The sequence below is a fragment of the Megachile rotundata genome, chromosome 13, assembly GCF_050947335.1.
Source record: "Megachile rotundata isolate GNS110a chromosome 13, iyMegRotu1, whole genome shotgun sequence".
NCBI lineage: Eukaryota > Metazoa > Arthropoda > Insecta > Hymenoptera > Megachilidae > Megachile > Megachile rotundata.
This window is the reverse complement of record NC_134995.1, coordinates 11,311,216-11,337,795: the sequence shown is the minus strand read 5'-3', so window position 1 is coordinate 11,337,795 and position 26,580 is coordinate 11,311,216. Positions and strand designations below refer to the sequence as shown.

At 38.4% G+C, this 26,580-nt stretch overlaps 2 protein-coding genes across 8 annotated transcripts; one reads left to right on the top strand and one right to left on the bottom strand.

Annotated features, from left to right (window-relative positions):
• Nucleotides 1-11: 11 nt before the first annotated feature.
• Nucleotides 12-12,167, top strand: LOC100881101 (nicotinamide mononucleotide adenylyltransferase). 7 transcript variants are annotated; one of them, XM_012291581.2, is made up of 6 exons: nucleotides 1,294-2,261; nucleotides 2,618-3,027; nucleotides 3,098-3,199; nucleotides 3,273-3,436; nucleotides 4,324-6,775; nucleotides 9,521-9,684. In XM_012291581.2, exons 1-6 carry the CDS (start codon nucleotides 1,940-1,942, stop codon nucleotides 9,548-9,550), a joined length of 3,480 nt encoding a protein of 1,159 aa, XP_012146971.2. In that variant the 5' UTR covers nucleotides 1,294-1,939; the 3' UTR covers nucleotides 9,551-9,684. The 7 variants fall into 7 exon arrangements, with proteins under 7 accessions (XP_012146972.2, XP_012146971.2, XP_012146970.2 ...); XM_076538808.1 differs by having other exon boundaries at nucleotides 1,925-2,261; nucleotides 4,324-4,583; nucleotides 9,521-12,167; XM_076538810.1 differs by having other exon boundaries at nucleotides 1,925-2,261; nucleotides 4,324-4,681.
• Nucleotides 12,168-12,374: 207 nt separating this feature from the next.
• On the bottom strand, nucleotides 12,375-25,567 carry LOC100880989 (ABC transporter G family member 20). Its single transcript, XM_003705933.3, has 15 exons — nucleotides 25,169-25,567; nucleotides 19,101-19,219; nucleotides 18,510-18,754; nucleotides 16,561-16,738; nucleotides 16,382-16,475; nucleotides 15,740-15,937; nucleotides 15,059-15,141; nucleotides 14,765-14,993; nucleotides 14,437-14,614; nucleotides 13,789-13,904; nucleotides 13,653-13,723; nucleotides 13,504-13,592; nucleotides 13,143-13,319; nucleotides 12,992-13,078; nucleotides 12,375-12,847 (listed from the first exon to the last, which is right to left on the bottom strand). The coding sequence occupies exons 2-15, from the start codon at nucleotides 19,199-19,201 to the stop codon at nucleotides 12,633-12,635; spliced, it is 2,061 nt and encodes a 686-aa protein (XP_003705981.2). The 5' UTR covers nucleotides 19,202-19,219; nucleotides 25,169-25,567; the 3' UTR covers nucleotides 12,375-12,632.
• Nucleotides 25,568-26,580: the final 1,013 nt, after the last annotated feature.

Below are 26,580 nucleotides of genomic sequence, written 5' to 3'. Positions count from 1 at the left end.
ATCGTTTTTCGAATTGGAAGCATCGAAGAAAATTGAATTCGCCTCGTATTGCCCGGATATTTCGACGAACTCCGAAGATAAGTTATCTATCGGTGGTGCACGTCGATCCTCCCATTTTTATTCGTCACTCGAAGAGATTCGCCTCCCGCGAAAGATCAAACGCTAAAGATACCCACGTTCTGTCGCCATCTTGTGGATTTATAACCGTATCAGAGTATTGATTTTCTTAGTTGTGCGAGGACAAAAATTACGGTGACGTCGCTCGTTCTTTCCGAGAAACGAGGGTTTTAATTTATGATGAGACGCGATCACGCTGCAGTACTGATTCTTAAACGCTTACCAATTTATTATCGTAACGATCTATCTTAAATTGCATCGACTCGACAAACAACAAAATCCTTGATAAGATATTTGGGACTTTCAGTCGATCTTTGATAACAGGTTGTTGCTCCAACTGCTGTCTCAACAATTTTGTTCATACATTCCAATTACCGTCCAGAAACGAAAGAACTCCCACGATTCGCGCGGCAATGTAACGCGTTAATTAATAGCGCAGAGTCAGTAAAGTTGCCTAAAGATGTACGCTAATTTGAATATCAAAGCGGAAAGAAACTGACGTCAAAACGGAAACAGATTGTGAAAGAACGTAAACAAAAGCGAGCGTTCATCCCGGACTTCGATCTGAAGAAAACATGCACGTCCGGTTGAGTCACGCTAGATAAAATGAATGTACTAAGCGTCAGAAATTATAGGAAGAGATTAACGCATTTAGGATCACCCTTCAACTTGAATATCACACATAAAAAATACAAAAATTTTTACGATTACAAATTTACAAATATTCCCAGATTTTCAGAACTTAATCCAACTGATCACCCGAATACCTGTCCCAGGCAAAAATGCAATATGCATACGTGAACGATGACGTAGTCTAATTATTGGAAGACTCGCAGTGTGCTTGGATCGGATCGTGACGTAATAGCGTTTGAAGCACACGTTACCACGCACTCCACTAATTACGAGCACCTAGTGCAATCGATCCCTCGACGCAAAATCCGGCCAACCTACGCCCTTACTCGAGCTTTAGCCTCCGGGCGACCGAGTTTTGCAGAAGCGTGCATCAACGACACGCAGCTCGTTTCCGCATGGCCGATACACGGCTGCTTCACCGCCTCGAGCACCCTTCGCCCAAGGACGAATCCACCTGGTTAAGGGTGCGAACGGCCGAAGGGCGAAGAAACGAGATAAATTAGGTCTTGGCAAAGGTAAGACGGGAAATAAGGATTATTAGATTAAACCAGTTCCGACGGTCAAATGCCACAGATTTTCTCCATTTTTCAAATGTGTGTCATGGATCATTCTAAAATGGAGCACTCAAATTGAATTTTAGATTCTACGTAATGCGGCTTTTGGCAGAAGTAAGATCGTTTGGAGTTTCTGATTGTGGATTGAATTAGTGATGACACGTAATTGACTTTTTGATGATACGAGTACCCTAAATATTAGGTTACTTCATGAGTACTATTCTTCACTTAACATTTTTTTATGATATTCATTACTGATGCCTTCAATATGTTCACTGTAAAAAAAATGTCAGTAACACACAAGACAGGTTTTACAATAGTTTAAAAATTAAATGAACTTTCCTTTCGTTTCAAATATTCAGGAAAACGATATCACATAGATACGATATCAGCTTTTAATTCCAAAACATGACATCCGGTAAAATGATCTCACGTATACATACCACGCAAAGCCGATCCAATAAATCATTTTTTAAATCCTTTTGACAGAAAAGTGGCTGACTTCCGCGTGTGTCGAATAAACAATTGAATATCGTTTATAAATTTCCACTTAACCACACATTGATTGTTAATGTATAAAATGAAAAAATAATTGATGTAGAAAGATTAAGAAATTCGAAGTGGTTATTGGAATTATGTCGATAACCATCTCTCAATCGACTACAGTAGTCACGTTATTTCAAATATGGCTGAAACGTCAGCCCGTGTACAGTTCGCGCAGTGTGGTTGTTGGTTACTGTGTGTCACGCAACGATTTAGCTGGTGTCATTACGCATCAAATTAAATGTTGTGCGCTCTGTTTGTACAAAAATTCGAGAAGGAAGTTTCGGCAGTTTTGTAAAACTGCTGTCATCACATGCAGCGAGATAAAAGGCGGAGAAATGGCACCAACGCGTGTTATTCTTATGTCCTGTGGCAGTTATAACCCTCCGACCAATATGCATTTAAGAATGTTTGGTACATATATATCACTTCTTATAATCGATACCCAGCCTTTACGTAAATACAAAATGTTCTCGTATATGCATAATGGAACAGGTTATGTTTCGCGACAGTCAATAAATTATTTAAACATAAGCAAATACAGTTAAGATAACACCGTGTAAACAATCGAAATTGATGTCATCGACTAATATAACTACATATATCAAACTCAAAATACACTTGAGGTCTTATAAAATTGAATAGAACAATTTACTAATCATAATTCACTTATTTTTTATATTTAACACTTTTATTTGTATTGGTATACATTACCAGCAGCAAAAGTAGTTATTAAGAATATGTATTAACATTTTATACAAATTTTACAGAGATAGCAAGAGACCATCTTCACAGAATGGGAACTCATATCGTGGTTGGTGGTGTTATATCGCCTGTACACGACGCTTATGCTAAAAAAGAACTTGCAAGCGCTACACACAGGTGTGCCATGTTGAGGCTAGCCTTGCAGAACAGTGATTGGATTAAACTTAGCTCATGGGAAACTAGACAGAATGGTTGGACAAAGACTAGGATAAGTTTACAGCATCATCAGAATTTATTGAACTCTGTTCTATTTGATTCAAACAATATTAAACACAATGTGTCGAGCGAAGATTTGGAATGGATACCAGAGAATGTGAAGAACTGTTCTGACCACACTCCCATTCAGATTAAATTATTGTGCGGCGCTGATTTGTTAGAGAGCTTTGGAACTTATGATCTCTGGGCAGAAGAGGATGTAAGTTAATCTTGTACACCGTTTATTTTGATCAATACCTCGATAAGCTAATGGATAATCTGATTTACAGATCGACGCAATCGTTGGAGAACATGGTCTTGTGGTCATCACTAGGGAAGGATCTAATCCCAATAAATTTATATACGATTCGGACATTCTTTCCAAACATATGGTAATTGTCCATTTAAAAGAGTTTACTGTATTTAGTTACGTGTTTCTGAATTTTGTTATTTATTCGTGTACAGCACAATATATACATAGTGACCGAGTGGATTCCAAACGAAGTTAGCTCAACTAGAATAAGAAGGGCACTGAAGAGAGGCGAGAGTGTCAGATATCTCCTACAAGATTCTGTGATCGACTATGTCTACAAACACGGGATTTACGATGCAAAGACATCGTCGACAATGTGAGTTTAACATAACTTAGCTGAAATTGTAGATCATTGGTAAATAGTGGAAACCTAATAGCGTATCTTCTAGTAGATTTGAACAGACATTTATTTTTATGTATTTTGTACGAGAATTGTATATTTTTATAGCATTCATATTCCACGTAGTTGGTGAGTGTAGAGTGTACGCAATTGATCAAAGATGTAATATTGTTGCACAAATCTATGCGATCGTATATTTTATATTTAAAAATTAACCCTTTTATCACTCAATAGTACCTTAAAAAAGGGACCGAAAATAGTTTGAGTCGAATAGGGTAGTTTTGTAGAGTAATATTATAGTAAGCAATGTATATAATATTAAATATGTGTACTTATAATAATAACATTTTGTTAGAATCATTTAAAAAAATATATTCTGATGTACATATTCTCGGGTTTGCTAGGTGATATTTTATTCTTATTAAATATTTGTAGCTATGTAACAATGTTTATTGAGCATTGAAAGGGTTAATGTATCATGTACAAATGATATACAGCAGTATATGAATGTAATCTAAGTCTTCCATTTATATATGTAAATTGAATTTCTAGACCAAATTTCCTTATACTGTAATCGCCAATAAATCTCGATCATTGTATTCTTTTGTCTCCCTTTTTGTTCGCTAAATAGCTTTGATCGTTTTATTATTATAAGAATACCGATTCATGGATGAAGACAAAACACGTTTGTCTTTGATTTTATTTAAACTCAAAGGGTCACCCATCACTATAACGCATGCGATGGTTTGCAAATATTCGAGCTTCATCTTGAATCGATCTTCGAGCGATCACATCGATAATCGTAACCATATAAAACATAAAATTTTGTTTTTCATGCTGCCAATTTCACTTGGACTCTGAAGTAAGTTGGAACTGACCTCGCCAAACGCGAATAATTACTTGACCATTGATTCGAAGTACCAAAGCACCTTTCTCACGCCGTCGCCTAGCGATGTAACCATGGAATCCCCGAGTCCGATCGAAATAATATCCATCGACGTGCCTGACACGGTTCTCCGTAAGAATATCCAGAACGCAACGAGCGTGGCTTGCGTCGCCTCGCGTCACGGCGGCCTCGAGGAGGCTCGCGAGAAATTCATTAACGCCCTCGTGGCGGAGAACGGTAACGCCAAACACATAACGACCGCGAAGGCCGCGTATCCAGGTCTCGCGAAACAGATCATCGCCACCGAAACCGGCGAGTCGCAGATCCTCGACGAGGTAGGCTTCGTTGACGATGATAGAAAGATCAGGAAGGTCGTCAGGGTGCAGCCCCGATCCAGTCAGCTGGAGGAGATATGTCCTAGCCGTGTCGCCACCTCGTCGAAACACGAGGCTAACGCGAAATGCTCCGAAACTAAAGATAGCGTTAAGTCTAGCGAGGGTGTAGTTCGAACGTTGCCCGAGAACGACCTCGATGAGGCAGGATTAAAGAAAGAACGCGATAGCAAATCTCCGGTATCGTCTTCGGTTGTTTCCACGACTTGTGCGGTCGATAACAGTGGACGACACGAGTGCGCCTTGTCGGACTTCAGCGTGGACAAGGAGGATTACAGACTCACGCGATACGGTCTGGACGATGCAGCCGAAGACGACAACCGGGAAGATTCTCCGTTAGAAAAAGAACGTTCGAACGACGACACCTCTAAGGACGAGCAGGTTGATCGAAAGGATTTAGATCAGGATATCTTTTCTAGCGATGCCGTGCGATGTCCCAATACACAGGTGTTAGTGTTAGTTAGCGCCATGATCCACAATCCGTTCGAGAAGGAGGGAGCGTTGATCATGGAGGAGAACGAGGTGCAGGGTAAGAGCGAGATCACGATATACAAGGGTGAATCCGACGGTAGTATCGATAAGCTGAGCGTGCTGGTACAGTCGCCTGTGCCGTCGTCCCTTAGCGACGAGAGTACGGTCAAGATACAAGAAATAATCGAGGACGTGTCCGACAACGCTAAAGAAAGCTCCAATGATTCATTGATGATCTCGTCGAAACGGGACGCGATCGAGATCGACGGTAAGTATGTCAAGTCCGTGGTGAACGCTCGGAAGAGTCCCAGGAGGACGAAGAACGGTCAGATGAGGTTGTACGAGAGCGAGACGAAACTCGACGATGCGAAGAAAACGGAGAAAAAGGAGAAGAAAAGCACAGACTCCTGCACGCAATCCGACGAGACGTTCTATAAGACGGTATCCAAGTCGTCGAGGAGCCCCAGGAGATCCCGATCGAAGGTGGCCAGCGAAGCGTACGAATCCACGACGACCAGCGACGAGAAATCGAAAAAGGCCAGACGATACGACTCGTCGCTGAAAGGCAGCCTAGACTCGGTAATCGCGTCCAACGATTCGAGAACGGTGTCCAGAAGAAGATCGAGAACGGACGAGATGTTCTCGAAGAAGTCGAAGAGCTACGAGTCCATCAAAAGGATGCAGGAGGTGCGCTACGAAGACCCCTCCAAAGCGGACAGCACATCGCAGCTGATTACGACCAACGAGCTGGACATGGAGGTCGACGAGTTCTGTTCCCTTTGTTGCGACATTAACGAAATGTCCTTGAGAACGGAAGAGGGAATCTCGAGTCCCAGTTACGACAACTTTTACACCCTGGAGGACGGATGCTTCATCTGCAGGTCCTGGACCGTGAGGGATCACGCGGATAGGTTGTGCGAGATATGCTTAAATCAAGACGGCTGGCTGTGGGAGTCTTCTTGCAGGAGTCTGCCCAAGAACAGATCCAAAGTCGCGGATACGACCGTGACGGATCCGTCGTTGGACGAGGACAGCTTCGAGATCGAAAACTGTGGCTTCCAGAATGGTCCTGGGTCCACGAGCGACCGGAAACAGGAAACCGACATCGCATCAGAGTCTTTCGACTTCTCGGATTCGTTCCTCTCGAACAAGAGGTCCAGAGACAAGTACTTTATCCCGAAGGACGAACTGGCCATCTTGTCCAGCGGCTCCAGACGCGTAAATCGCAAAGGATCTTTGTTGAGGAAAAAGCCAACCGAGGATCCGACGAATGTTTCTCAGGATAAACGACGCTACTCGTCCGTCGACAATCTTCAGTTAGCGAAAACGTCTTCCAGAAGCAACGACAAGGTTCTCGGGTCCAAGAACAACAAACTGATCGGGTCTGCGGACAACATACGTGCCTCGAAGAGCTCCAGACGGTGCAAGTCCTTGCAGAGATCCGCGGACAACGTGCGATACGTTGACTCGTCGACGGACAACCTGGACTCCCTCGTGGACAGTCTGGACAGGGAGGACGATTTTGAGGATCAGAAGGAAAAAATGAAGGCCAGAGACAACGAAACGGTAAAGATGATCCTGACTAAACACGGCATCAAGATAATCAGCGAGAAGGAGACGGCTCTGTAATGGAAGATTTAAAAAACCCGCTCATTCATGAAACAATTATAAAATATTATATACATATATTATTCTGTACGTGACACGATTTAGGGTTAGGTCACCTGCAAACCTTAGAGTGCAGACTTATCGACTATCTTGTGATAATTCTGATCGCTAACCTGTCGTCTTCGAAGGACGAGAGATTTTTCACGTTATACGATAGTTCTAGTCAACTAAATGTTGGGGATGTGCGGCTATTCGACATTTCCGGTTCGGAGTCGCACGAAGTCGCTCGGGTTCGGACGAATTTGATATCCGAAGGCCTTAGAAAATTTCTCGATTAACAAAGAGATTCTAAACTTTGATTCGACCGTCCCGCTCGATTTTTTCCGACTTCGCCCGAACGTATACCCGCATATCCTCAAGATCCATATACATATTTATAACTCGGGGAAACAGGTTATTTCCCCGGGGCGAAATCAACGCCAAGATTAATCCTATTCACAGATTCTATTTAATTACGAAAATCGTTCGCGCCAAATCGAGGTTAAAGGTTCGACTTGATCGACGCACGTTGATCGTGGATAGAAAGAGTTCTAAAATATCTGTACACGTGAACGCCTTCGCGAATTTCTTTCTAGAAGAAACGAACTGATCCAAAGGAACCTCTGCTGATTGAGTCGAAAATATCGTCGCCGGAGGTGCGTCGATAAGAAGACATTCGAGAACGCATCGGAACCAGCAGATCATCGAGACAATCCTACAAATTACGTGTCAATATTATACGAAATCGTTTCGATTAATTATAAAGAGTTATTGTACGAAGTACGCTAAGTGATACGATACGATGGGCTACGGTACATCGATCAGCATAAATTGTCATTTTTTAATGCCGCTTCGAGGATTACCCGCTGATCTCAGTTTTTTATCTTGCGCGTGTATCGTCGATAAGAATCTCTCTCCATTGCGTCTGCCAAAACGTTTCATTGATACGTGCCAATTCTTTTTTGATACCTTTGTAGATCGTGTTTTTTACTCCTGTACGGCGTATCGCTGTGTATGTTCATGATCATAGTATTAATTTTTTTACAATTTAAGCGAAAGTTTGTGGGGAAAAATGTTCCTTGACTTTGGTACTCGTCGAACCAACGTTACGTTGAAAAATAATGTCGTATTTTATACCGTATTCGTTGACGAAAAATCTTTCGATTAACTTTCATAGTTTCTTTGGTACTACAGTTGAAATAGAAGAACGTGTCCCGAAAGGGGGTTAACGCATTTGCTCAGACACGAGGTTATTTTCCAACGTATAAACGGTTCGATCAGTCTTTCCTTTTTGTATCTTTGTATCCTGTTGCACGGTGTCATGCGCCTTTCTCTTTCTCTTTGTCATGAATTTCGCTTGAGAAATCCTAATGGCGAATCATTGTTCCCACGGCGAATCTCCACTGCATCTGTGATGAAATCGTACCTATATTTTTTATTTAGAGAACATTTGTGTTTCGTTGAGATGTTGCTCAAGTCCGATGGAATTGTGACTCGGTCGCTTAGGTGCAATGGAAAGATTATTGTTTGAAATTATGGCTGAGCTTCTTAGGCGTACCTGTGTTTTGATAGTGCCTAAACTGCCTCGGTAATCGTGCCTCCACCGTTAACGTCATTGCAAATCATTTTGCGGACGATTCTTGTTTTTGTTCTGAACACATCCCCTTATTCCACTTACGTTTTTCGTTGATCGGTAGACTGGCACTTTTTGGGAAACCAAGAAAGTAGATGTTCGTAATATTTGTTACTGAGGTACTAAAAAATATGTTATTGTGAAAAGTTTATATTTTGTGAAAATTGTAAATTTTGTGAAAATTAAAATTAATTTTGTGCTGTTTGATTTTTAATTCTGATACGAGCGTTTGCCAGTCTATGGGTTAAGTCTTGCTAAGCAAGTACTACTTGCACCCCCTTTTCTCTAGTAAACCTCTTTGTATAGTAAGTAGATAGACGAGGGTGGCGAAAAATGCTCAAGCTGACGGTAATTGACTGTTTAACCCTTTGGGGGCGCAATCACAAATTCGAGATATGTAAATTCGAAAGATGTATTTTTGAAAGAGATCGTAATTCATTTATTTTTCTTACGATGAAGCGAAAATCAAAGTACTACCTGGACATATGCCGGCCTTCGACCGCAAAGGGTTAATTGAGAAAATCTGTGCGACTGAAGAGAACGGCCTTAGGCCGCCCTTGTTTCTGACCGACTTCCGCTTCTCTTTTTATTCTATTCCTGTATCTTCGTTTTTTTTTGTGTCTGTATTCTGAATGATCTCGCGAGACACGCGAAATACGTGTTTGGCCAACGCGACTTCTATCATGCAATCGAATGAAACTTAAATATTTGAACAAGATCCACGTGTTCGAAGAATCGGAGAAAGAGATAACTGTCTTCCATTACGTACTTCCAATTTTTGTGCCCTTCCGCGATTATCTGTTTTCGTTTTGCGAGAAATTCTAACGAGAGCGAATATTAGAGGGAAGGGTGGCAAATTTGAATCCTTACAATTTTTTAATTTTCTCGAATTCGCTAAGATTTGAGATCTCTTTCTCGGTTCGAACGGATGGAGTAAAGAGTAGTTTAGAGGACACGTGGGCCGACAGATAGCGTGATAGAAGTCGATGCGTGGTTCGGTTCTGATGGAGCATGTGATATGTGTTTTCCAGGGTACAGCAAAACCTGCATGCCTACTGTAAGACAGATAGTTGACTGTCTCGTTGCTGCTCGACCCATGCCAATCCGATGCGGCCCCTGCCTTACTGCTAAACGTACTAATACTGCTACGAACAATCGCGGTAGTAACGGCTCCAGTCGCGTTAGTAGCACGGCTAACAGCAACAACATCAACAGCTACATCAACAACAACAAGAACGTACACGCCTACGAGAACATTCGGTGCTTTAGGGACCGCGATTAGGGTTTTTGTTTGATCGCGGTGCTGGGGAACGCGCGGATTCCACACAGGGTGTTTCACTTTTCATTTCATTTATTTTCACGATCGTTAAACTCTCAACCCGGACTTCCTTTTTATACTTGCAATCAAAAATTTATCGTGTATTGGAAGTTTCTGGTTGAGCGGTTAATGGAAGACAATAACGAACGGGAGCTTATGTGATTTTTGTGACAGATCAGATATTTCGATTATGTCGTCGTGAAAAGTTGTTTGATACACTCAAAACAGTAAAATTGAAACTTAAGATAAATTCAGTTTGAAGATGGAATTGATGCCACCGTTTTAGACGATGGGATTTTTAACCGATCAGTTTTTGCGATTGTTTTTTATATTTTGTACAGTTTTTATCCTCGCGTTTAAAAATGTACACGATTATTTTATGACTAATTAGAATTTTTAAATATTCTAATAGGGACACAATGTTTGAATGTCGAATGGATAGCAATTGGTCCAATAATTCGATAATCTGATTTTTGAGAAAGATTGCAGAAAGATTTATCAGTGTTTAACTTTTGGAACAGTTTTACTTTCGAGGGTCTACAAATGTCCGTTAATGTCTGAGAATCACGTCGAGTAGGGAGAAGTAATATTTTTAAATAATTTCCCAGCACTGCTTCTATCTTTTCTCATTTTCCGTCTTTCAAGCTCTGAAACGTAGAATTATTTCTTCGATCGTTAATTGCAGATAAGTAATGGTTATCGCATAAATTCGCGTTTAGCACATCACTAAAATTAACGATCGAATATTTTAACATCCGAAGTATTCTCCGCAAGCACTCGAAAGCTTGCCAGCATGTACCTTGATGTCGATGTGACTCGACTAATAAACTTTTCATTTTCACTTATTTGGAAACTTACAAAAGTAGGTTGAAGCTTGACGAAGAACAAGGATTTTATCCTAGAACCGCTTTTATCCATTTTAAGCCTGTATTTTTACTCGATAGCTTGTTAGACATGAAAATAACGCAGACTGAACTTTTATTCAAGAATCTGCAAATTATCTTTTATTACTTAACTCAATCGGGACCGGGTTAAAACTTCAGCATGAATTTTAATTTAGTCATACAGTGTTTCTATAGATCAGTGACGAGTAGTTTTCACTACTGTACCATTTGAATCTTCGCTATCATTTTATTTTCGTAAGAAACTCACCTAACCATATGCGCCGGTCTCGAATGCGTTAAGCGTTTTGCATTAGTTCATAGCATTGCGTAAAATCTAAAGCAGCGAATAAACACTTGAACAAGTTGGTGTTATGAATTTCAGATATGGCAATTCGTTTTTAGCCGCTTGGAGTTTTAGATTAAACGTGATCTCAGATCGTTCGTTGAGTTCGATATTTTTTAAACCTCAACGACGATTTCGCGAAAATCGTAGATTAGCGTTTACGTAGAAGAGCGTAAACCAGGCCGGACTTGTAAGAAATCAAAATAACCATATTTTGTATACGCTGGTGATGAGAAATAGAGGCTGAGAGTGATCGAGGAAGGATGCGTGTTTGGTTCGAAAAAATATTCAGAATTAAACGCGTCGAGTGTTTGATTGATCGTATTTGCTTTTTTAATCGACATTTCTTTTCGATATGCTTTTTAATTGTTTACGGTAGTCGAAACCTTGCACTCCAATTATTTCTCTCAAGACTACAGTTTGTTCGATTAAGGAATAATCGAGTTTTATGTGTCGAACAAACTGTAGGTTAAATAATTTCTACCAAAAATTATGAGAGAACGTTACAATCCAAATAACAGGAGTGCAAGAGTTCGCCGAGTATGCAAAGTTGTCTATAAAAAAGCATCACGGTGGGTGGATGAAGGTCATTGAAAAAATTCGTGCAATTAAAATTGTTTGAAACGATCAAAATTCGTTTTAAAATGTAATCGACAGGAACTTTCTGCAATGACCTTATACAAGCTCCGACAAGCTAGTAGCGTTAGATTTCGAATTCGATCGCGATACGATTTATTTCGCGATGTTTCACCTAAGTGCCAGGCAGTCCTGGGTCACGCGAGGTATAACGTGACGTTATCTTCCTTAAATTTTCTTGGAGGAAAAACTCTACGCCCTTGACTCCTCGCTTTTTCTTTTTCTTTCCGGAATCAATGGTCGATGTGACGTGTCCCAATAACGTAATCGATAATATACTCGAGCCTAACGTAACCATGAAATTGAAAAAAGCAGCAGAAAAAAAAGATATAAATGAAAAATAAAAAAAACGTTCACGTATAGTTCGCACGTTGTATATGTTTGTATACTATGTTAATCCGGTATATAGTGAGTGTCGTAACACATGTATATCCGTGAACAGAAACCGTGTAAGAGGAGATCAATAAATCGAAATCGACGAATTATGTTTCATTGAACGAGGTGTTTCTTTCTTTCCTTCAAAATAATTTTCTTCGTCACGAAATTAAAGTAAACTTGTTTCTGCATTATTCTATAATATTTATTTACACTATCACAGTGAAAATTAACATGCCCTACATTGTAAACTGCATCGATCAGATCTGCTCTCTTTCGAGCAAAAATATCGATTAGCACCACATGTTAATATCATTGAAAATTGATCATTCGAGTGAAAAAACAATTACCGGTATTTATTAACGACAGCACGCTGACTGGACCTTACACCTACGTGTTAGAGCTTAAACATACAGGCAACATTTATCACAAAAGCAACTCGCAAGTTGTCTTGTCAGAGTCTAAATTAAATTACACATGTGTTTTCCTCGATTATCGTAACGTTCCAACGAATATAACTACGCAGTTAGGTACTTTAGGATGCGACCCTGTGAAACCTTTTTCACTATTGCACTTTTGTCCTTCCATTACGTCGACTTCGCTTTTAAGTAGATCACGCAAAACGTCACCAAACATATAATCCACGTTGCCATTACTATGAATCCTAGATACACTTCCGGTTGATCGATCGACGATCCTTTCTCCACTATATCCCTCATCGAGATTCCTGGCTTCGTTATAGGCAAGGCTAAACTGATCCATCGCAGTAGCTTCGGCATTCCTTCCACTGGCCAAACATATCCTTAAAAAAATATGTGGAGACAATGTATCATATGCGGAGATTTATTTATAATCTACTTATGAAAAATCGATAATGTCAGCTATGCCAGTGTGAACAACCTATTAATGTTACGAACTATCGTAATTGATTACGGAAGCTATTTACCACTCAGAAGGACCAGCGGGTAGAAACTTCCGACCGACGCATAATTAACAAGAGTGTGCGAAGTGCACACCACGGATATCGTAAAACCTGCACAAAGATATTATTTAACAAAGTATTTGTCAATGCGTTGCGACGAATTAATGAGTCTTACCGTAACACACTCCACACAGTCCACTTAGTAACGACATTAATATGACGGTGATTATCGATCCTTTGCACTCCGAGTCCGATAATGAAAAGTATATTATCATTGCAACCGCGGTTTGCAAAATAGTCAGGAACACTTGCGTTGCCAGATGGGTGGCTATAATTTCCGTAGTGGTGACACCTGTTTTAAACATACACTTTGACTGTCGAGTTGAAAATTTGCTTTTGACTACAATTCTTGATTACAATTTGACTACAATTCTTTAATACCGTTGAATACAAGAATTTCAATTGTAAATGTCTGATCTGCAATATTTGTAGATGAAACTACATTCACAGTGTCAAGATTATTTGTGTATGCTTACCTTGCACGCAGAGTCGATCCCAAACACCAGAATGTCGATCGGTAATAATTATGCTTGAACAAAGCGACGTTGTTTGCACAAAAAGCACCCTGAGAACACGTGTTACATAAGGAAAGATATAAAACGGTTATCAAGTTTGTAGAACTTACAGCAAGATGAAAATCGGTGCAGCGAACGACACGAAGTTCTGATCCCTCTTACCAAATATTGGCTCCTCGAACTGAAACATCAAAGTGACATGTAACATGTGTTATCGTATTTCGTTCGTTAATTTTGTATACGTACATTCACCGGTATCTTAGCAAATTTCGGTCTGATTTTACACTGCTTCATGATCGTGTCGTACTTCTCGAAGAAGAAGTCGTACAACTTCTTCTGCAGGTATATACTGATTTGCCTGTCTGAAAGATATTTGTTCATTCGTGTATCTGATCGCACTTTGTGTTCGAAGGAAAAGCGATTTTCAGGAAAGTAAACAATGTATTTCATTGAAGAATTAATCGCATTAATTCGAAGGACATGCAAGAATTTAGAGGAAGGAAAAGCGATAAATTTCAGGAAAGTAAACAATGTATTTCATTGAAGACAACTAATCGCATTAATTCGAAGGACATTCAAGAATTTAGAGGACATTAGAGAATTTGAGTGATGCCCACTTGGACGCCGACCGATTGGACGGTCCCGATTCGACGCATTCCAATTCGAAGCGGTGCCGATTGGACGCGTTCCAAGCAGAGCTTATAGAACCTAACCTAACCTAATCTAACAGCTTCGAATTGGGACGCGTCCAATCGGCACCGCTTCGAATCGGAACCGTCCAATCGGTCGGCGTCCAAGTGGGACATCCCCGAGAATTTGAAGGACCTTAGAGAATTTGAAGGACCTTAGAGAAATGTAGAAGTCTGATGGGCTTGTGCGTATAGGCGCTCCTACCTGCAGTTTGTATCGTAACTTCTATTTGGCCGCTCACGATGTCCTCTTCGGAAAGCGATAGATAATCGTCCAGTCTCGCTTGCGAAGCGTGGGAAAAATTCCTCCTGAAATGCATGATCGCGACGCTTCTATCCTTCTGAGCGAGGTTCAACGCTTCTTCGTAGCTGTCGTAGTACACCTGGCGATTAAACTCAACCGATCATTATTGCATTCCTTTCTAAATTACCGTTTCCACTTGCACAATTCGAATACCACAAAGTATTACAACTTTCGTCCCTTCAAGTAATAATAGCTCGTCTATGTTTCTTCTAACCTAAATTATGCGTACCTTCTTCAGAAAGCTGTCGTTGATCTCCGACAGAAATCTGCAACTGAGATCGGAGAAATTGCAAGTGAAGTCGTAGTTGTAACTGACGTTGCCGAAGTTCCTTCCGTTGTTGCAATTCCCAGCTTCCTCGTTCACGACGGAGATTTTCAGATTCTTCGGATCGAGACCGATGGAGTTGAAGAATAGTATCACTTGCATTATCGGTAGGACGAAAGAGAACAGTATTCCTCTGTGGAGGAAGAGGGATTGTCACGGTTCTTTGTTTGTGTACTTAATAAATAATTGATTGGTTACCCTGGATGACGCACGAACTGATAGAAATTCTTCAGCAGCAGCGCCTCGCACCTCTTCTTCCAGCTGCTTCTCAATTGCATCGTCTGCGATAGAATTTTGTATATTTGTTATTACTTACTTCGTTTTACGATAATTTAGAACGGTCACGCGATAATTTATTCATCTATGCAATTTTTCTTCCTCCATTAACTAAGATTACATCTTTTTAATCATTCATCACCGATCAAACCAGATTCTTTTTTTCTATTGCAAAGTGATTTTTTGCTACATACATTGTAGCTAAGTTACGAAACGACGAAGTTTGATGACGCGAAAAGTTACTTTAAAATTTTAAGATTGGTACAAAAGATTGCATTTCTATTAATACTTCGCAGAGTACCATTTGCATTTGTTCTATGTCTAGGAAAATAAATTAAATAACTGAATTTTCAAATTTCTAATACGAATATTAACGCGATTAAATGACTTGCTAATTTCGGCATTTAATCTCGTTTGCCGCTTTACGTTTAATAAAAAATGTGAATGTTAAATGATACCAGAAAATTATTCGCAGTAATACGTGATAATCGGTAATGTATGACATTTTTTCATACTAATGAATTATTCATCGATCTTCTGATTCAATGACACACGAAAAAAAATAGAAAAAGTTAAACTTATAAATGATTTATATCGTAGCACCTTGGATGTGTAACTGGTGTGTGAATCCATGGCGATGGCATTATGCGTGACGTTGGATGCACGTCTATCTAACTGATTTTGAACTTGTAATTGACTCAAGTTCAAGAAAGCTTCTTCCAAGGAATCGGTGTGCCATTCCTCTAGCAACTCGTTCGGTGACGATTCGGACAACAGTTGACCGTTTCTGAGTAATCCGATCTAAACCATAATTTTAGGTTAGGTACTTTCAGATCTAAATTAAAAAATATTTAATGTACTATATGCTTCCGAATTTATTTGTGTTGACTAAGCTAAATTTGATGAGAAGAAAATATTTGACAATTTTTGTTACGCAAAAATCATATATCTACCTCTGATATTATTAGTATAATTGATATTTCGCTGTTAGATCGTTTTCTAAGCTATTTAACAAGTTAAATGTCAGTACGTTTTATCGGTACAAAATATTTGATCAGAAAATACGGGCGATGAGTCGCCAGTTCCACCAATGCATAATTAACGCTTACAGATTTAATCGCTTAAGTTGACTTCGTCATCTCATTCTAAACTAACAATTTATGCTAGATCCACTTAAATCGCCTCCATTAATTTGCACAAAAGGTAATCATAAAAGAATTTCAATCTTTCGACAAGATGCTGTACCTTATTAGCCTGTTTCGCTTCTTCGATGTAATGCGTTGTTATGATAACCGTCACTTGCTTCTCCTGCGTAATTTTCACCAAGTGATTCCAGATGCTGTGTAAAAGATACTCGTATAACGCAACTGTTCGACTTCGTTCGAGCGGGAGATGCAAAAGAAATGAAAGGAAAGTGTACTTGCTTGTCCCTTAACACCGGATCTAACCCTACGGTGGGTTCATCGAGGATCAGCAGTTCTGGCTTGTGCAGCAGGGCTGCTGCGAAGGATACTCTCCTTTGCTGACCTCCGCTCATGTTCTTCACTAGACGATCCTGTGGCGGTAGCTGGAGAAGATCCTTCAGGAATATGTATCTCTCGTCTGAAAGGTGTAAAATGTTCGCGAAATCTTGAGAGGGTTTATTTAGCAAGTAATTGTTTTCTTACACCATTTAACACACTCAGAACATTTTAAGTTTCTTTGTCTGTTTGAATATTGCTGTGGTTAGTTCAGCCTGATGAATTAATGCAAGGGGTTGATACAAGCTCTCGTGTGTATTTTCTGTAGTTTTCATTTAGTTTAACACACCACATTTCAAGTTTCTTTGTCTGTTTGAATATTGCTGTGATTAGTTCAGCCTGATGAATTAATGCAAGGGGTTGATACAAACACTAATGTGTATTTTCTGTAGTTTTGGTTATTTAGTTTAACACACCCATAACATTTGAAGTTTCTTTGTCTGTTTGAATATTGCTGTGATTAGTTCAGCCTGATGAATTAATGCAAGGGGTTGATACAAACACTAATGTGTATTTTCTGTAGTTTCCATTTAGTTTAACACACCCATAACATTTGAAGTTTCTTTGTCTGTTTGAATATTGCTGTGATTAGTTCAGCCTGATGAATTAATGCAAGGGGTTGATACAAACACTAATGTATATTTTCTGTAATTTTGATCAATTAGTTTAACACATCACATTTCAAGTTTCTTTGTCTGTTTGAATATTGCTGTGATTAGTTCAGACACCTAATGAATTAATGCAAGGGGTTGATACAAACACTAATGTGTATTTTCTGTAGTTTTGGTTATTTAGTTTAACACACCCATAACATTTGAAGTTTCTTTGTCTGTTTGAATATTGCTGTGATTAGTTCAGCCTGATGAATTAATGCAAGGGGTTGATACAAACACTACTGTATATTTTCTGTAGTTTTGATCAATTAGTTTAACACATCACATTTCAAGTTTCTTTGTCTATTTGAATATTGCTGTGGTTAGTTCAGACACTTAATGAATTAATGCAAGGGGTTGATACAAACACTAATGTATATTTTCTGTAGTTTTGATTAATTAGTTTAACACACCACATTTCAAGTTTCTTTGTCTGTTTGAATATTGCTGTGATTAGTTCAGCTTGATGAATTAATGCAAGGGGTTGATACAAACACTAATGTGTATTTTCTGTAATTTTGATCAATTAGTTTAACACATCACATTTCAAGTTTCTTTGTCTATTTGAATATTGCTGTGGTTAGTTCAGACACTTAATGAATTAATGCAAGGGGTTGATACAAACACTAATGTGTATTGTCTGTAGTTTTGATCATTTAGTTTAACACACCCATAACATTTGAAGTTTCTTTGTCTGTTTGAATATTGCTGTGATTAGTTTAGCCTGATGAATTAATGCAAAGGGTTGATACAAGCACTAATGTGTATTTTCTGTAGTTTTGATTAATTAGTTTAACACACCACATTTCAAGTTTCTTTGTCTGTTTGAATATTGCTGTGATTAGTTCAGCCTGATGAATTAATGCAAGGGGTTGATACAAACACTAATGTGTATTTTCTGTAATTTTGATCAATTAGTTTAACACATCACATTTCAAGTTTCTTTGTCTGTTTGAATATTGCTGTGATTAGTTCAGCCTGATGAATTAATGCAAGGGGTTGATACAAACACTAATGTGTATTTTCTGTAATTTTGATGAATTAGTTTAACACATCACATTTCAAGTTTCTTTGTCTGTTTGAATATTGCTGTGGTTAGTTCAGACACTTAATGAATTAATGCAAGGGGTTGATACAATCACTAATGCGTATGTTCTGCAGTTTCATTTATTCGAAGTGGAAAAAAGAGTGAAAACCCACCGATGGTGTCTTTGTCCAAGCCATTGATCTTGCCGAAGAAGTAAAGCGCACCGATCACGGAAAATTCGTCGACTAGCGAAATATCCTGCGGCATGTAACCAACGCGGGGTCCTGGGATTCCGGAATCTTTGTTTCCCGGTCTCCCACCGAGCACCAAAATGTCCCCAGCGTCCAGTTTCTTAACTCCAACTATGCAAGAGAGCAGGGTGGTCTTCCCGCACCCGCTGGCACCCAGCAGTCCGTATCTAATCAATATTCATTATTTAAAGTTACAGAAAAGAATGAAAAAATTGCAGAATAAAATTTCACATATTAGTAAAAAGTTTTAATTCTTCAAACAACCTTGCGAGTAAATAGGAAAATGCGAACTGTAATGAACTTGAACAATGAACGCAGACATAAAATTTGCATACAGTAATTGGAAACACTTTTCTTCTTGTTTCTGTGTTAGACTCATTTTATGTTCTTGTCATCTGTCAGATTGATGTAGATCGATTATACATTCATTACTCTTTATTACCTATTAATGATTGCAATTGACCTCTCAGAAAAAATCAAGTTGTTAACAATTAAGTTTATTACGATACTCACATGCATCCTCGTGGCACATTCAGATTTATATCGTTCAGCACCACATGTCCGCCGCCATATTGCTTTCTGGCGTTCCTGACAATAATCGCCTGGTCTGGCATCTTCAACGTTCACGAAATCTACGAGTATCAAAACTTTCCTTGAAAATAAAATCGATAAGAAATTCTACATAATTATATTTCGCAACGCGAACCACTATGCGTGAAATGACACAGTTTCCACATTCTGTCGCCAATAAATTCAATTACCCCTTTTTCCTATCATTATCGTACAAGTGTGAACCATAAATTCACGCACGGTGACGCTTTTTGCGTACAAGTTAATTCTACAAAAAAATAGAACTAATTTAAGAAATATATAGTCAAGAGAAAAAATTAATTTCGAATACTAGAATATTAAATAATGTTTCTGTTGTAGGAAAATATATCGTGGATCCATAACGTTACTGTGACCTTACGTATACATTTTTTATGACCTCATAAATAAATTTTTTCTTCGAGACCTTGGAACTTTGAAGCCTAATGACTTTATTTGTGTTAACGCGAAGTCAACAAGTTAATTTGCAATTGCTAAAACGCATCAGATTAAAATATTTCTTCGACACGTCTCGTTAGTTTTCATCTCGTGCCCCAAATACCTTCAACTTTTCGTTTACATATTCATGTCCTAACAATTTAATCAGAAAGAATTTCCTGCTGTATTGCACCGTTCCTTTCTAAACGAGCTGGTTCAACGACATTGAAATAAATACAAACAAGTTTCAGCGTGGACCGTGGACGTTTTCATTAAGAATTCTAATCCTATCGACTCTTTGATAATAATCACTCGGGTGGTCTCGCCTATTTATTATTCAGCGCATCTGATTCGAGTACAAATTATCGCGATCCCACGGGACGTGTCGTGTCAGCTCGAGTCCTAATGCTTCAAACTTTCAAAACTCTACTCGGAAGTTACGAAATTTGAAAGTCTTCGTTTGGTCCATAAAAGGTCAAAATTTACGTACATTTTCATTATGAGAGAAAAAACCGACAGTAAAAAACCGGCAGTAAAAACTGCTTAATACATTTTGTATGATCGATCGTTCATTTTGCAACGATTATCGCGTCACGAAGGAACAAAAAATGTTGCACCGATGAGTACGTCCGTGAATTTTCATAAAAACGCGAATAAGTCTGCGATTCACCTGAAAGTACATCTAAAAAGGGTTCTTGCTCAAGACCTTCCATAAGAAGAAAACACTTGTGCGCGAAACAAGTGGAAAAGGTGTCCTTGGCGAAATTCCTTTTTAAGTTTATTCAGCGTTACATAATCCCCAGTACTAGATCGCCCTTTTAAAGCGACGAAAGACAAATACATGGAAACAGGTATTCTTGAAATAAATTCAAAAGCACGGAACGTATTACTCAACGCTTTGACGGTTTCACAAGATCTATGACTTCTAATTTTACGTTCCGTTTTTTCTATGTAGAATGCAAATTGCCGGTTTCTGCAGCACGCGTAATTACCGTACTTCGAAACGTGATTTTTTAAGGTAAATTTTTATGTAATTTAAAGACGTTGAGCAACGAAGGTAATTTACGTTTGGTAATAGATATTATTAGTCTCGTGCAGAAATTCGGACCAATTCCGGTCACTGTTAATCACACTGTTATCGTTAGTGTTGATCGCTGACATTTCCCGGAAGCAATCTCCGGTAAATCTATGTATTCTTTTTCCTGTGCGTGCGTATACAAAGAAAGAGAAATCCCTAGCTGATACCGGAAAAGCGAAATTACCACGTTCACGATAACGAGAATTAGCTTGTGTACTTTGGGTTTTAATTTCATTCTTTGAGAGCCATCGGACATCATTCTATTAATTAACGATTACGTCTTCTGACAATTCTTTACTACAAGATAATGCCTCATTTTATGTTTCGAATTCTTTAGAGATTTTATCTACATTCTATTAATTCACTATTACACCTTCATTCTGATAATCGTTTACTACAAAATATTAATGCTTCATTTTATGTTTCGGTACAATTCTTCAGAGAGTTCATCTACGTTCTATTAATTCACTATTACATCTTCACTCTGACAATCTTTTACTACAAGATATTAATGCCTCATTTTATGTTTTGATACAATTCTTCAGAGAGTTCATCTACGTTCTATTAATTCACTATTACACTTTCATTCTTACAACCATTTGCTACAAAATATTAATGCCTCATTTTATGTTTCGATACAATTCTTCAGAGAGTTCATCTACGTTCTATTAATTCACTATTACACCTTCATTCTTACAACCATTTACTACAAGATATTAATGCCTCATTTTATGTTTCGATACAATTCTTCAGAGAGTTCATCTACGTTCTATTAATTCACTATTACGTCTTCACTCTGACAATCCTTTACTGCAAGATATTAATGCCTCATTTTATGTTTCGATATAATTCTTCAGAGAGTTCATCTACATTCTATTAATTCACTATTACGTCTTCACTCTGACAATCTTTTACTACAAGATATTAATGCCTCATTTTATTTTTCGATACAATTCTTCAGAGAGTTATGTACACTACCGTCCATAAGTATCCGGACACAAGCGAAATATGCATTCGCGTTGCATGAAAGTTATTCAAGTATCTGCAACAGTAACTAAAATCGATTTTTTTTCTGCGAAGGTCAGAATACTGGAACGTTTTTCGATTGATAATTCTCGTTTGGAACTCGTATCTCGATGGAAAAGAAGCTACAGACGAACTAAACCGAAACTGTCGAGCGCGTAGCGTTACCTCCATTCTTATCTCCATTGAGGGAACCTAAACATCTACCAACAGTTTACGAACACTTGAAACATATCGAAGAACCCTCTGAATACGTTCTGCACCATAGAAATGAAACACAGTAGAAATGAAAATTTTTTTTAGAATCGAAAGCGTTTCATTAGATTCACAAATTTGGACTTTGTACTTCTGGACATGAATTTTACTTTCACACTTTCATTGTATAATTTGTACTTAAAAATTAATTCTATTACGTTATGACACCTCGAAAAAGATAATAATAATTATTACAAATGATATGATAACCCTAAATACCTTTCGTACAAAGTTCGACTATGTTTTATGTAACGAAACCAAGTGTCCGGATACTTATGGACGGTAGTGTATAACTAGACCTGTCCACAGAGTTCATACAAAAGGATGATCGCATTTATAATGATCAAACTTGCACATTTCACTCTTCACACGAATACAAAATTTTGTCATTCTCTATGATTCTAAAACTCCACTCTGAAATTCTTTTACCTGAAGCTCACCAATTAGCAAATAGAAATGTACATCACCCAGCAAGCCGAGAGTGAAGCAAAAGAAAAGCGGCGATCGAGGTAGAAATTCCAAGTGTTTGGAAGATTCGAAAGAGCTGGTTCGAGGCGAGAACATTGACCTAGAGTTACACTTTTCCCTAAGCAGGCTACTGCAGGCCATTTGATACTTCGTAGGTCGAGTACATAGATGTCAGAACCCTTTATAACGGTAGAACGTCCGTTAGCTTCCCATGGTTCGCGGTGTACACGAAACTGGTCCCGTTCAAGTTTACTTCCATAGAAAGTACGTGGTCAAGGGGATCGGGATTAGATCGAAGCGGGTCAGATGCAATCGGTAATCCGGAGGAAAAAGTTGCACCTGTCTCGAATTCCTCCTAGTACGTCATCGAGTTTTCGAAAATAAATTCTTTGCACTCTATTGTTTGCAGACAGCAACTTTAAAATACTAGTTAAAATGTTAAATGACTTCTTTTGAAGTTATTATTTCTCTGCTAATAATTTTCGCAATGGTCTATTTCACTATGTTTATACATCACACAAGCACTATTGTAGAATTAATTAAATAATGCTTCTTTTAAATTATTGTATTAAATCGAATGGCGCCTAAGAGGCGCCTCTCGAGCGCAAAGGGTAAATAATAATAAAATAATAATTTTATTGTTTGCAGACAGCAACTTTAAAATATTAGTTAAAATGTTAAATGACTTCTTTTGAAGTTATTTCTCTGCTAATAATTTCCGCAATTGTCTATTTCACTATGTTTATACATCACATAAGCACTATTATAGAATTAATTAAATAATGCTTCTTTTAAATTATTGTATTAAATCGAATGGCGCCTCTCGAGCGCAAAGGGTTAAGTACTTTACTGTGCTACTCAGATATTTTGCTCCAAAATGGCAGATATCGTGTTACAATACAGAACACACTTCAAGTTAAATTTTCAGAGCCTAAGAAGTCTAACCATAGACGTGTGATGTTTGCGACACTCATAGAAGTTGAATGACGATGTCCAAGCTGTATAACGCGAACGTTCTCGTTTTCAAGGCAACCCAGAGAGATGGTAGACGATCAGCGGAGGATAGCGACGCGTAATAGCGAACGAAAATAGGCGAATGTAGAAAGTAAATTCACCGGAGAAATTCGCGTGGATGGTTCGAACAACATCTCCGGCGACCAATCGGTTTTTGACCAAGTTCCACGTGGTCGGACATTTTTGTGTAACTTTCGTGGATCGCGTAACAGGATGAAAGTGAACGAGCAAATACGTCTCTCGTCATTGAACAGAAATTTCTGTGCGCTGTCTCTGATCGTAAAGACAATAAAAAAAATATGACGTTTGACGTTTTAGCGCGCGAAGATCGGTGACATTCTTACACGATGTTACCGTTCGATACGCTAGCGAGTCAGCGATCAAATATTTTTGGTGTCATCGGTTTTCAACGCTGACGAAGGTAATTTGAAACGCGAGCGAACCTGGACTAAATATTTATGAGACTCGCGAAAATTATTCAGAAATTACTGGTTCAATTATTCTGATGCTGTAATTATGTTTTTTATCGAGTGACAAGTGAAATTCGTTCACTTTTTTTCTTGTTAAATTAGCAATTCAGATGAACAGTGATAATTCGTATCAGAGCTGTGATATACTGTCTCTCTTACGGTGTTACGTAACTTTCATTCAAATATTGTTTAAGGTTCATCTTGAAGGGAGAACGATTTTAAAATTTGACAACTTTGTGCTACTGTCTGAATTAATTTCAGAGCCATTCGCAAGGTATCAGAATATCATAGGAATATCAGAAAGATCATAAGAACTCTGAAGATTGATGCAATCGAATATTTTTATTTAATTGATAAGCTTCTTGATACTCTGTTATTTCGTAATTCTCGAATTAGCATCTCGTTCTGTCGTCAAACAAAGATAACAGGTTAGATCATTACTTTCCTTTGAAATTTCATGGTACTAAGTGTTTGTGGTTTGCTTTATAAGCGCCGTGAATTAGGAGGCACACTAAACGTCTTTTCCTCGTTTCTTTCGTTATACAACTGTCTGTGATGTGATCATCTGTTTTGCTAACAAACTTATCTCAATCTTCTTTTTTGAATTCTTCGCCTAACCAGTTCTTTGCTAGTATTAAAATCTATACTTGGACGTTCGTCAGTTTTCAAAGTTAGGAATTTAGAAATTCATAAAAATTTTTAGGAATTAATTTAGACATTTTTAGATATTAATTTTAATTTGAAGAATTTTAGGAATAAGTCTTTTTGTGTAGTTCTTTGCAGAATTTTCTACAATCCCGCGCAAGATTTTACACACGTAAGTACTCTCTGAGAAAATTTTGTATGCTGACGAAAAACATTTATTTATTAAAGAAATCTTAAATACTAATCAACAAAATAATTTCCTAACAAATCATTTTCTAACGGTTTTTGTCAGCGTAATTGTTCGATTCCCTTCTTAAAAATCGTCCTCTTTTTAATAGAAAAACTTTGAAGTCGTCAAAGAAATTTTGAATACTCCTCGGTACACCTAATATATTTTCTACGATATCAAACTCTGCTCATTCTTATCCTGAACACTTTAATCTCACAACCACCGATGCTTTCTTAGAAAGATCGAATCGTTGCAAAATGAACGCATGCACAATGAGCACAGACTAATCGCACAATTTTCCCGCGGTTAATCACCGCGTTTTGTTTATGAAAAGTAATCGGTATTCCGACGGCCAAGCTTCCGGTTCACTTACCTCTAACGAGGTCCGAAACAATCGAATGGCAGAATTTTCCGGATGCAGCTGCTGATTAGAGCGATGACAGGAAACACGAGCTACTTAAACTGCGCTGTCAAACGTGTCGAAATCTTTTTCCGTCGTAGCACGTTTCGCGTGTGACCCGTTTTGTACCGGCGACTTTTCGCGCGAATCGATAGAAGCGTATTCCGTTATCCGTTCGCAGCAGGACTCGAAACGTTGCAGCGGTCGCTCTAAACGAACTGCCGGCAGACACGATCACGGATGATCGATTATCGAATCCTTAAACGGTCTCGCGGATGTGGCAGCATTGACAGTGGGGTTAATACGCATTTCCGTGCAACTCGATTTCCACGATGTCCGAACGTTACACCGTCGAACACCCGACTGCCGTTACCAGCTGTTCCCTTTCGAAAATCAAGATCAAGTTAAACGGAGGTGGGAGATCTATGAATTATAGTACGGAGGTTTATATGGCTATTTCAGGTGTAAGAGTAGGGGAGAAATGGCTCTTTCTCCTATGAACGCTTTCGAGATGTACCGGTTAGAGCGATTGCTCGTGACCGTAACGTGCTGAAATATTTATCAGCGTCCGTGAAATTATATTATAGGTTCTTGTAATCAGGATAGAAAATTTATGAATGTATTATGAGAACGTAATGTATAAATATTTCTGTAATCTGGGTGCTGAGACTGTTTCGAAATGTGCGGATAATATTAGCTCGTTTCGGAGCCAAATTTCAGAATGTGATTATATTTTGATGAAATGAGAGAAATGAAGAGAGGGGAGGGATTGGAGTACCCCTTTTATCGTCATGTTCGTACCGAATGGTGTGTGCGAATTTTTGCTTGATACAGTTTGTGATACATCTTTTTGCGAAAGAATGGACACATAATTATATATTAGATCTTTTGAATAATTTTAGGTTAAACTTCAGATAACTTAGATTTTGAAAGAAAATATTTTGCCACTCTTATGTCATTTCCTATATGATCGACGAGACACAGGTGTGCCAATTGTTCTGAATATATAATCCGTGTTTTTGGACCTTAGGAATATATTACAAGCAGCGTAAAGTTAATATTAATACGTATACAACAAATATATAGCATATTAATTAATAAAATCAAAATTAATTGGGTTTTTTGAAAATCGAACTAGTGGCGCCATCTCTCCGGCGAACAGGGTGAACTACACGCATTTGAGACACCTCCTTCGTTAGTTCCAAGTTTCCACCACTAGATGGCGCTGCGTACGCCATTCTCGGAGCAGTTCATACATTGACATAATTTATGTCATTTATATATCAAATTAGTTTGGTTATAAACACTCATAGCACGTTCCAAAGATATTTAGTATTGCTTTCCGAAGTGATTTCGTTAAAAATACAGACATTTAATCAAGAAAA